Genomic DNA, 12,312 nt, shown 5'->3' on the forward strand with positions numbered 1-12,312 from the left:
TGAAGAGAAGGGGAAGGAGAATTCCGTAAGCAATATACTGCAGCAGGTGAGTTTCAGCCGGAATCCCAGTGAAAGATCCAATAACCACAGCATGTCTTGCCACGGGCCAAAGCCTACATTATATTTATAAATGTGCTTTAGAAGGAAAGAGCAAACACAAAGAAATCTGCAGATGCCGGAAATTCAAACAACAACGCACACAAAATTTTGGTGGAACACAGCAGGCCAGGCAGCATCTATAGGGAAAAGCGCTGTTCACCCTTCATCTCGGCCCGAAACATGGCCAGCGCTTCTCCCTATAGATGCTGCCTGGCCTGCTGTGTTCCCCAGCATTTTGTGTGTGGTGTTGTTGTTTAGAAGGAAAGGATTTTTTAACAACACCACTAGATGGAGCAGCTCAATGCAGTACACTCCTAACATCTTTCAAACCTCTCCACACAACCGAATTCATTCAAGTGAATCAAAATCAAGTGACTGTTATGCAACACCTTTGATGCAAAAGATCCTGTCGCATAATTTTGTAGAAAAGCAGGGAGTTTATTAAAGATATTCTGGCCAATATTTATCTCTCAATTAATGTAATTGAAACAGATTAACTGATCAATATTGCGCTGCCATTTGTGAGAGGTTCAATGCGAAAATTGGCTCCCACATTGTCTGCAATTAACTAGCCCAGCCTTCAAATGTACTTAATTGGCTATAAAGCAATTCAGGATGTCATATAAGGGATGTAGAAGGCATTAAACACTCAAGTCTTTCTGGTACTGCAAACAGAAAACATATATGCAAGTGCCTCTCTTCATACTGCGAGTTCAAAACCACTATATGGAAAAGATCACTTGGATTCCCAGTCAATTGTTATGAGGCTGGATGCAATTTCTGACAGGATGGTGCAAGACAGTTATAAATTTATAAAATGAAAAATTGTGTAAATTGTTAAAAGGTTAAAAAGTGTACAATTTATTCATAAATGAGACTAGTTATATCTCTTTTTCAAAATACTTTGCACATGCACAATGGGCTGAATAGCTTAATTCTGTGCTATGTGAAGCCATTTATTATGCGACAATACCATTTGCACCACAGGGCACCACTGACATTTACTCTTCCTGCAAGTAGCAAACCAAAGACTGGCAGGAAAGCCCACTGAAAATCACATCAAACACTTCACAGCTATAAAGCTTCAGAGAGGTGGAGAGCTCCAAAGGTCAGCAAATGGAATACATACCGAGTGGAATAGCTGGGTTTTTGAACATATTTCCCAGTGCATAGCATGCATTCCATCGCACCTTCATGGTTGCCTCACTCTGAACAGTGCAGATTAAGGCTTGAATTGATTCTTCGATGCCTGGCTTGAACTGGGCCTTGGAAATGTGGTGGGGTTGCAGGAAGTGCAGTAGGTTTCCCAGAGCCCTCACTGCATTGCTCTTTACCTAGATCATAAAAACAGAATGATGTTCAGTATGAAGGAAGCAGAGTTTTCTTTAAACATTTCAAAATCCTAAATGTCATTTCACATACATTGCACTTCAGCAATAATCTGAATACAAGAGATTCTGTGGGTGCTGGAAATCCAGAGTAACACACACAGAATGCTGGAGGAACTCAGTAGCTTAGGCAGTGACTATGGAGAGGGATAAACAGACATTTTTGGCTGAAACTCTTTATCTGGGAATCAACTTTAGATTTATTTCATCTTTCCATAAATAGTTTCAGTTTTCATAAAATATGAATATATAGCAGGGCTATGAGGATTAGGAAAATTAGGAAGGAACAATCTGCTAGAGTAAGTGGTAGACTCAAGTCCAACAATTTCAACATTTGAACAGGTACATGTTAGGAAAGGTTTAAAAGGATATGGGACAAACACAGGCAAATGGGACTAGATCAGTTAGGTGAGCTTGTCAGCATAGATAAGGTGGGCTGAAGGGCAAATTTTCTGTGCAGTGCAGTTCTAAGACAACCAGCATCACCAAATCAAATCAAAACCAGGCATGGAGCAATATAGTTCTTTGAGTCTTGTGCTTAGCGAGATCCTGAGCAAAATCATACACAGAGAAAATACACGGATAGAAAACTTCAAGCTCAGTTTATTGTCTTTCAACTGTACACGTGTATACCACCATGTATAACGTCCCTCCAGACCAAGGTGCACAAGACAGTGCATATAGCTCGCACATATAATACATAAATTAATATTACCATAAATTAACAAATAATAAGGTGCACATTAAAAAGTAAACAGTATAACACTCCTGGCATTTCATACGTGATGAGACCTGGGTGGTGACAGGGAGTTCAATTGTTTCCAGCCCTAACAGTTCTTGGCCTAATGCTACGGAACTACCTGCCTATGGTAGGGTGTCAAAAAGATTGTTGGACTGATGGGAGGGATCATGGTCAATGCTAAGGTCCCTCCCTGTGTAAGCAGTGGTCCTGATAAATATCTCTAATGGGCGGAAGAGAGACACCAGTTATCTTTTCAGCAGACCTCACAATCCTTTGTAGGGACACGCAGTCAGATACCTTGCAATTCCAGAATCAGTGATGCAGCCAGGCAGGACACTCTGAATCATGATCCTGTAAAAAAACAGTTAAAATGGTGGGATGGGGGCGGGTAACCTCAATATCCTCAGAAACTGGACATGCTGCTGTGCTTTCTTGACCAAGAGGTGATGTTTGGGGACCAAGTGAGATAGTGGACAATCGTAGACAAATGGGACCAGCTCAGATCGACATCTTGGTTAACATGGACAGAATGGGTAGAAGAGCCTGTTTTCATGCTGTATAACACTATGACTCTATTTTGATTATATTACAATGGATTTTTTTTTTACTCATGCTTTAATACTTTGATAATTGATGCTGCCTGACCTACTGAATGCTTCCAGTATTTTCTGTTTCATTTCAAATTTCCATTGTTTGTAAATTTTCAATTTTCACTTACTACAATAAGTCTTTTTCCTGAAAAGGCACTAAATCCCTTTAAGAATGCACTCTGTAATGATCTGTCTGTTCAGACAGATTAGCCAGGATATCTAGTAAATATGCAACATGCTCCACGATTTGGAGCTAAAATGGGAAATTACATAAACAGTTTCAGATTATTTTGCATCAGTAACAATAAGAATGACATCAATTGTTTAATCTCTGAGTACACTGATAAATCAATGTTAATAGACCACTGGCAGATTGCCTGTGGCATTGATCATTGTCAGCTGGTGGCTGTACAATTTTATAATAACAGAGATGTTTTTAACACTGCAAAACGTGAAGTGAAAATCACAGTAAGTGCACACCATACACAAGATTACTACTGAGAGGGTCATACAGACAGACATAAAGCAAACAACCCTAGAATAAAATGTTACTGTGAACCTTGTCTTTATCATGAGATGCATGAGTTGCCGATTTCAACATCTTAAGAAGCAGAACATCTGAGAGTTCCTCTTGGAAATCTAGACCCATGGACTCCCTGAGAAAGAACAAAATGACATAAGGAAATAAACCTCGAGACATTCATGTTCCAAATTATTCAGAAAAACGTTCACAAGATGAAGTCTTACGGGAGCTATACGACCCATGAACTACTTGATTTTCCATTTGTACTTTAATTTTTCTTAAAGCAAGCAAACCTTCATTATATGTCATTGGCAGAATCATAGCATTGTACAGCACAGAAACAGGCCCTTTGGCCCACTGACAAATAAATACCCATCTACACTTATCAGGTTTCAATCTTTGCACTTGGGACTTAACTAAATGTAATTTTGAGGACTTGAGAAAATCCACAAGCAAGGTAATAACAGGCCACATCAGGGCAGAATTAGGCCTTCCGCCCATTGAATCTGCTCTGCCATTCAATGATGGCTGATTTATTATCGCTCTCAACCCCATTCTCCTCTCTTCACCCATAATCTCTGAAGCCTTTATTAATAAAGAACCTATCAACCTCCACTTTAAATATATCCAATAACTTTGCCTCAAAAGTCACCTTGTAGCAATAAATTCCGTATATTCACTACTATCTGGCTAAAGAAATTCTTCCTCATCTCAGTTCTAAGCGACCTTCCATGTAATCTGAGTTTGTGCCCATGGATCCCAGACTCTTCACATCCACTCTATCTGGACCTCCCAGGTCTGTTATTAAAATTAAAAGCTTTTGCCCTCCCATCTCCGGTTCTCCATTCTCATTTGAAGTCAGTACTCATTATAGGCAATAAATGGCAGGGTGACATGTGATTTATTCCATGAATAAATATATAAAAATAATCACAATGGACCCTCCACCGTTCACCTACTGGTACGAGTGTAGAATGTCTAACATTCTTGGCTGGTGAACAGCGGACATTCCAATGCAATTATTCTTATTTATTCATTCATTAAACCTCACACTTATTGACTATCATTAATTGCCGTTGAACTGTTTTTTTTTTGTTTTTTTTTTAAATAATTTTTTATTGCATTTTTAAATGATTACAAAGTATGAAAAAAACAATGTATATAACCCATACCCCCTCCCCTTAACCCCTCCCCCCTAACTGCCCCTTAGAAAAAAAAGAAAGAAAGAAAGAAAGAAAGAAAGAAAGAATGCCTGGTGGTTGGAAGATCTCCACATGCTCCATGGACTGTTGAGGCAGTTAAAAATTAAACATGTTGGCAGTCTGAATTTGTGATACATCTTCCATTCAACGTCCCTTCTTGAGCATGTGACCTAGCTTCCACCTTCCTGCATTGCTCAGCAAACTCACAATACAGGGCATTGTTGGTAACCACCCACTTCTGTAGCATGGTAACAATTGCCAGCCTCGCACAATGACAGCAAACTGCATTCTGGCAGGGCTCTATTTCCAACCATCATTAATTCACGCAAGCTTTGTACATTGAAGGAAAGCATGCAGGGGCAACAATGGATACGTACATGTTAGCAATCAAGGTGTCAGTGAGATTGGCCAGCGACCAGGCTGCCTTGGTACGAACGTTTAAGGACTTGTCATCCAAGGACGTCAAAATGGCATTTGCAGTGTCAGCAACAAACATCACGTCCTGTTTCATGAAGAATGTTAAAATTTAGTTTTGATAATGAAAATAAGGTATTAGTTTTTTTCACTTACATCTTTAATGAATTGAACTTAAAGTATGAAAGTCAATCCACAGCTGATGGGCCATATTGTGTCCAATTCAATCAATCAGTTGCATTTGTCCCCACAATTTTCCAATAGTTCTGTTTAACATTTATGACTTTAGGAATAAATCAGCTTAAGGATTTGGATATTCCTTAAGGTAGAGCAGAGCATAGGTATTGACCAACGTCTCAAGCCTTGGGAATCTTGGTATAATGTAAAAGGGCCAATGCTAAGTACAATCAGACCTTCAGCACAGTCCACCAGTGCTACGTGGATAGGCGGAATGGGAAGCTTGATGTGCCGGCAGACCTTCATCTCAGCTCTGATATCCACATCTCAATGCAGAGGAACAGAGGTCTTGAGGCGAGCTGAGCCATGAAGACATTACACAGCCAAAGGGAATTCTATTCAATCCAATGGTGCCTTGCCAGCGTTAGCATGGTGCAGTAAAGCTCCAGATATTCTGCCCTACTTTCAAAACACAGTGATGACCTCTTAGCTTTCGACAGCATTAAACAGAACACTCCTGTTCCAGAGTGCTGCTTGCTGCGTGCAAATTCACTGCCACATTTACTACGGTATAACAAGATTAAATTCCATTAGATGTGAATGGTTTTGTGACAACTTAAGCTGCAAACAATAGAGTATAACTAGAATCCTTTTTGCTCCATTAACTCATATCCATTATGACATGAGTTGAGTTATTAACAATGCATTAGAAACAAGAAAGATAGGAAATGGTATTTATATTTTCACAGGGTGAATTTTTGGCATTTATTATATCTATTCTAAAGCACAGTAGCGTATGTATCACACAGCAAAACAGTTTATTACTCACTGTATAAAAATTCACAGAAAGGTCAAAAAGAAACTGCCACAAAGAATATGCATTGAAGCACATCATTATGCAGTATTTGGAGCTGATTATCCTCAGTTATCCTCAGACCAGCAGTTATTTTATGCAGAATTCTTATCACGTTCCTGCACCTCTTCTTTTAACTTGATGTGCACTGTAATTTTTTCATTTTCAATCTCTGACCCAGATTCTGGCCGTTTCCCTTCCCCTTTCCCAGTAGGAAAGGGTACTATTAGGATGAATTAGGCTACTATAAGGATGAATTGGGTGTTACACTAGCGTAGCAGTTAGCATGATGCTATACAACTCCAACCTCCTCTATAAGAATGTTAGTACGTCCTCTGTAAGAACGTTAGTACGTCCTTCCCACGTGTACAAGGGTTTCCTCTGGGTGCTCTGGTTCCCTCCCACAGTCCAAAGATGTACCAGTTGGTAAGTTAAATGGTCACTGTAAATTGCCCCGTGATTAGGCTATGGCTAAATCAGTGGGTTGCTGGGCGGTGTGTCTCAGTGGGCCAGAAGGGGCTGTTCCGCACTGCATCTCAAAATAAATATATTAATTAATCAATAAATTATTTCTATTTACAACATCTACAGCTTTACTTCTCGTGTCTCATGGATTCACATGAAATACCAACTATCAGGAAATATACATGTTTCTACAGCAAACATTGCTCTTAATCATCCACCTTTCCACCCTGAAACATCTGAAGAAAGAGGAACATTCAACAATGAACATTCACAACTCTACAGGATTAACTGTACAACAGAGGTGATTCACTGACCTGTCGGAGGGAGGGGAAGAGGATGTAAACACCCAATGCTCGCACCGCAGCCGCCTTGACCAAGGGATGTTCACTGTGATTCAGTCCAAGCAGCAGAGTGATGCATAAGATCTGCTTTTCATTCTGACAAAGCAATTTAATTAGAGAAAAAGTTGGAACAGAGTTTAGCAATATGCTCCATTATGTAGACCTACTCATTTGGAAGTCCAACAACAATCAGTAATCACCAGGATTAATTTTCTCATGTATCAATTTTCTAACAGTTTTTCCTTGAGGATACTGGATTATGAATCATAGAGTCATAGTAAAATGACAAGTAGGCACCCTACCTTATTAACTCTTCCCCCAGTAGTTGGTCCACAGCCTTCTACACCTAAGCAATTCAAGTGCTCGTTCAAACACTTCTTATAGGCTGTGAGTCCTCTTCAACCACTCTATCAAACAGCACATTTCAGCTACCTGCACTCTCTGGGTGAAGAATATCTACCTTGCATTCTATTTAAATCTCTTCCCCCTTATCTTAAACCTGTGCCCTCTACTTTTACCTACCTCTGACTTGGGGAAAGGTCTCCTGCAATCTATCTCGTTTACACACTTATAATTTTAATTACCTGAACGATGTCCAGTCCTAACCTTCCCTGCTCCAGAGAAATCTGATCTACCCTCTCCAGTCTCTGCTCATAACTGAACTGTTCCATCCCAGGAAACATCCTGGTGAATTTTCAAAGTTCAAAGTATATTTATTATCAAAGTACACATGCCGCCAACTACAAACCTGAGATCTATGTTCTTGCAAGGATTCACAGTAAATACAAGAAACATGACAGAATCAATGTAAGATTGCCCCCAACAGGATAGACAACCAATGTGCCAAAGACAACTGACTGTGCAAATACAAAAAGGGAAAAAATACTAATAAAAATAATAAGCAATAAATTTCGAGAACCTGAGATGACAAATCCTTGAAAGTGAGTTGCTAGGTTGTGGGAACAGTTCAGTGTTGGGGTGAGTGAGGTCATCCCCTGATGGTTGGGAATTAATAACTGCTCCTGAACCTGGTGGTGTGGCTCTTGAGACAGCTGCATCTTCTTCCTGATGACAGCAGAGAGATGAGAGCAGTGGGGGTCCTTTTCCTGTGTCACTGCTCCATGTAGATGTACTCAATAGTGGGAAGGGATTTACTTTTTGATCGACGTGGCTGCATCCAGTACTTTCTGTAGGCTTTTCCAGGCAAGGGCATTGGTATTTCCATAACAGGCAGTGATGCAACCAGTCTATATACTCTGGACTACACATCGAAAGAAGTTTGTCAAGGTTTTAGATGACATCCTGAATGCTTGCAAACTCCTAAGGAAGCAGAGCTCCTGCCAAGAATTCTTCGCAATGACACTTACAGGCTGGGTCCAGGACAGATCCTCTGAAATGATAACACTGAGGAATTTAAAGTTGTTGACCCTCTCCACCTCTGATCCCCTGACGAAGACTGGTTTGTGAACCTCTGGTTTCCTCCTCCTGAAGTCAATAATCAGCTCCTTGGTCATGTTGACATTGAGTGAGAGGTTGTTGTTATGGCACCACTCAACCAGATTTTCAGTCTCCCTCCTATATACTGATTTGCCACCATCTTTGATTCAGCCTATGACAGTGGTGCTGTCAGCAAACTTTAATGTGGCATTGGAGCTGTACTTAGCCTCACAGTATTAAGTATAAAGCAAGTAGAGCAGGGGGCTAAGAACACAGTTCTGAGGTGCACCTGTGCTGATGGAGACTCTGGAGGAGATGTTGTTGCCAATCTGAACTGATTGGGGTCTACAAGTGAGGAAATGGAGGATCCAGTTGCTCAAAGAGGCATTGAGGCCTACATCTCAGATCTTATTGATTAGCCTTCATGGGATGATAGTACTGAATGCGGAGCTGTAGTCACTGAAGAGCATCATAATGTGTGCATTTTTGTTTGTTGTCCAGATGTTCCAGGGTTGAGTGAAGAACCAATGAAATGGCATCTGCTGTTGACCTGTTGTGATGCCAGGCAAACTGGACTGGATCAAAGTCAAGAAGGAGCTGATATGTTTCATCACCAACCTTTCAAAGCACTTCATCACAGTGGATGTAACTGCTACTGAACGATAGTCATTGAGGCAGGTTACCACATTCTTCTTAGAATTCTCCTCTTCTCCCGCTCCCGCTCCAATGCCATCACATCCTTCCTATACCTTAGTGAACAGAACTGCATGCAGTACTCCTGAGGTGTGAATAAGGTTTATTAAAATTGTAGCATAAGCATCCTACTTCTGTGTTTGATGCCCCAACCAATGAAGTCCTGTATCCCATTTGTCTTCCTAGTCATGTTACTATCTGTGTTGCCACATTCAAGGATCCTGGAATTATACTCCAAGGTCCCTCAGTTCCCTAATACTACCCAAGACCCTACCACTCATGGTGTATGCACTAGCTAGTTTAGTTCTGCTACCTCACATTTGCCTGGAATAAACTCCATCTGCTATTTTCAGCCCATTTTACTAACATATATCTCTTTGCCACCTAAGACTACCTTTCACATTATTAACAATTCCGCCAATCTTCAACGTGCAGCTCATACCTTCCACATTCATATCCATATAACGCACATACATACGCAGCAAGGTCCCCAGCGTCAATCGTTGTGGGACACCACTAGGCATTGGCATCCAGTTGCAAAGATCTCTATCTCATATTGTCAAGACGATTTTGGATCCATTTTGCCAACTTGCCCTGGATCCCATCGTTTGAATCAGTCTCCTTCACGGGACCTTGTCAAAGGACTCACTAACGTCCACATAAACCACTTCTCTAGCTGCATCTTCATCGCTTCACTTTGCTACCACAACTTGGCCAGACAAGATCTGCCCTTGACAAAGCCACAATGGGCATCCCTGATTAGCCCCTTCCTTTCCCTGTGATCATTAATCCTCTATATTGGAATATTTTTCAATATTTTGCCAACCACTGACACTAGGCACTGACTACAGTTTGCTGGGCTTTTTTTTCTGCTGCCTTTCCTTGCCCCTTGTAGCAGCCTGGGATAAATTCCATCCATTGCTGAAAATGTATCTACCTGCTAAGGAAAAGAAAAATTCCTCTTTGACCCTTCTCTTGTCAACTCAGTCTAAGCCTTTCCAAATCTCACTAGTATGTCTTATGGCTTGGGTAGGATAGCTACTGAACTCCTTGCTAAATGGTCATCCTACAACAAGGCATCTCAAAGAAAGGCACAGAAGTGCAGGAAACCTGTACTTCCCTGTAAAAATCACTACAGAACAACCAGGAATACACATCCCATATTTCCTTTTATTAGTCACAGGTACATTGGCCAGTTTACTGTTTCTAACACTGCATTGCAAATCTGATCAGCAAAATAGACAAGAATAAAATTGCTAGATCCATGAAATTTGCTGTAAAGGTACTTTAAGTGCAATACTAATTATGTATTCACTTCAGTTTGCTGCCAAAGTGGCTTGGTGTTTTCCTTGTATGGAATTTGCTGATCTTGGGGTTATCTAAGGATGTTATCATAATCCCTCCTTTTCCTTTACCCTACAAGTCTCTCTCTCCTACACTGCAGACAGGATAGTCACTTAATGGCTAACATCCTTCCCTCAAGCAACAACACCAAAAGAAAACAGTTCATTCGTTTCTTTTTCTTTGTGGAGTTGTTTCCGGTGTACAATAGCACATGCGTTAATCTATTTAACAAATATCATAAAACCAAATAACATTCTGAAGAATCTGTCAACACATTAAAATACAACATACAGAATGTTAAGAAGGAAGCACAGCAAAACTTTACCACAGAATAAAAGAATGCCAAAATACAGCAAGGTTTATCAACCATTCTTACAGGCAGACTGCTAAAAGCTTCTGGTAAAATTGAGGAAATCGCATCACAGGTGCTGGTCTGGAGTGTGGAATGCTCATCATTTTGTAATGCCCTTGGCAAAGGACCACTCAACATCCTGGACCAAAAGGTCACGACCTGCAATAAGAGAAATTACCTTAACATGGGTGACTAAATAGAGCCAGCAAGGAAGAGAAGTCTACAGATTCACCGAGCATTTGCTGTACAGAAAGCTTGGGGTTTCACAGACCCCCTGGGAGAGAAGTGAGTCCTATTGGGGTGGGTGCTAGAAGATGTAATATTAGGAAAGAAGCATTCAGATTTCTGAACAGTTAACTTCTCTATTAGATGGAAAATTATTGAGGTGAAATGGTGCCTGTGGCAACACCATTTGAGGAAGGGTAATACTATTAATCATGACATGAGCTAACTTATACCTGACAGTAATAGACAACTGAGAGATAAATAACGATGTACCTGGGTAACTGGTACTCTCTGATCATGGGGTGTGGGCGAGTCTGGTTTATGTTGCTGGACAATCCCTGAACCAATCTCCTCCACCAGCTGAAACGACACAAGATATTCTTCAAAAACTATAACAAGCAACCAGCATAATGATTCTTTGAAGCTCTTCTTAGAATGCATGTCCTGAGAAAGGCAGGATTAGAGAGAAACTAATGATGTCATACATTGAAGAATTGATGCATTATTTCCTTTAAATCTGGCCTGTTGGTTTTCTTGGTAGTCCTATGAATATTGATTCTCATAGTGGGGTACAATGTCAATGGGCAGTGAACATCAACAGAGAGTGTAGGCAAAATTTGAGAGGGATGACTCTAATGCCAACCTCATCGGAGCACTCACTAAAGTGATCACAGCGCAGCTTTTGCACGGTAATCAAAAGAAAACTCTGCTGGGTCGATTTCCTCTCTCCTCATTCAGTGCATTAAATCTCAATTATTGTTCAACTAATGACTTTGGATCTCTCTGCCAGTCCAATTTTAGTCAGGTCCTACCTCAAGGTCAAGTTTCAGCCTGTTGATATTTGAGCCACAATTTCACTGAGTGGTGGAAAAGAATTAAGAATCTAAATGGTGTCCCTTTGTTGCTATACCATCCATCTGCAAGTGATTCTATCTACAACAAATTCCTCCTGGTCTGTATTATCCCACATTACTGCAAGATTACACCAGTGTGTCCCAGCACAGAGAAGTAGCTGATATGGAGTGAAAGGAATATGGGATGAAAGTTGTTTGCTCTCTGTAAGAGTCTGTAAGCAGCAGGAGCGCTGGAGTCCATGCTAGGTTGAGGGCTGCCTCCCCCCAGTCACATCGCTGCTGCTCTCCAGTGTTTGCTCCCTGGAAGACAGGCTGGATTCCCTATGGCTGACCCAGTGTGAGACTAGTTGATTTGCTTTTTTCTGTGGCTGAAACAGCACGAAATGAGGGACTGCTGTGTGCTTGTTCTTGTAGAAACGTGGCTCCAGGGCAGAATTCTGTGCACCATCAATCCTCAGACCATGCCACTCAGGGACTTGTGTTAATATTATTTTTTGTGACTGTATGGTACTGGTTGTGCTATTATACCTGTACTGCCCTGGAGGAATGCTGTTTCATTTAGTTACATACATGGGTATGGGTGAATGACAATTAAACTTGAACATGCAGTAAG

The 12,312-nt window shown here is 40.8% G+C and overlaps 1 protein-coding gene across 1 annotated transcript in view; it reads right to left on the bottom strand.

Moving 5' to 3' along the window:
- The window catches only part of heatr6 (HEAT repeat containing 6), a 73,163-nt gene that overhangs the window by 8,023 nt on the left and 52,828 nt on the right, over positions 1–12,312 (bottom strand). The window contains exons 14-19 of the mRNA XM_059973383.1: positions 11,119–11,205; positions 10,645–10,779; positions 6,768–6,890; positions 4,922–5,046; positions 3,379–3,475; positions 1,229–1,433 (exon numbers count right to left, since the gene is read on the bottom strand). Coding sequence (XP_059829366.1) covers positions 1,229–1,433; positions 3,379–3,475; positions 4,922–5,046; positions 6,768–6,890; positions 10,645–10,779; positions 11,119–11,205 — 772 coding nt within the window. The remainder of the gene's footprint in view (positions 1–1,228; positions 1,434–3,378; positions 3,476–4,921; positions 5,047–6,767; positions 6,891–10,644; positions 10,780–11,118; positions 11,206–12,312) is intronic.

This window comes from Hypanus sabinus, chromosome 6 (assembly GCF_030144855.1).
Source record: "Hypanus sabinus isolate sHypSab1 chromosome 6, sHypSab1.hap1, whole genome shotgun sequence".
NCBI lineage: Eukaryota > Metazoa > Chordata > Chondrichthyes > Myliobatiformes > Dasyatidae > Hypanus > Hypanus sabinus.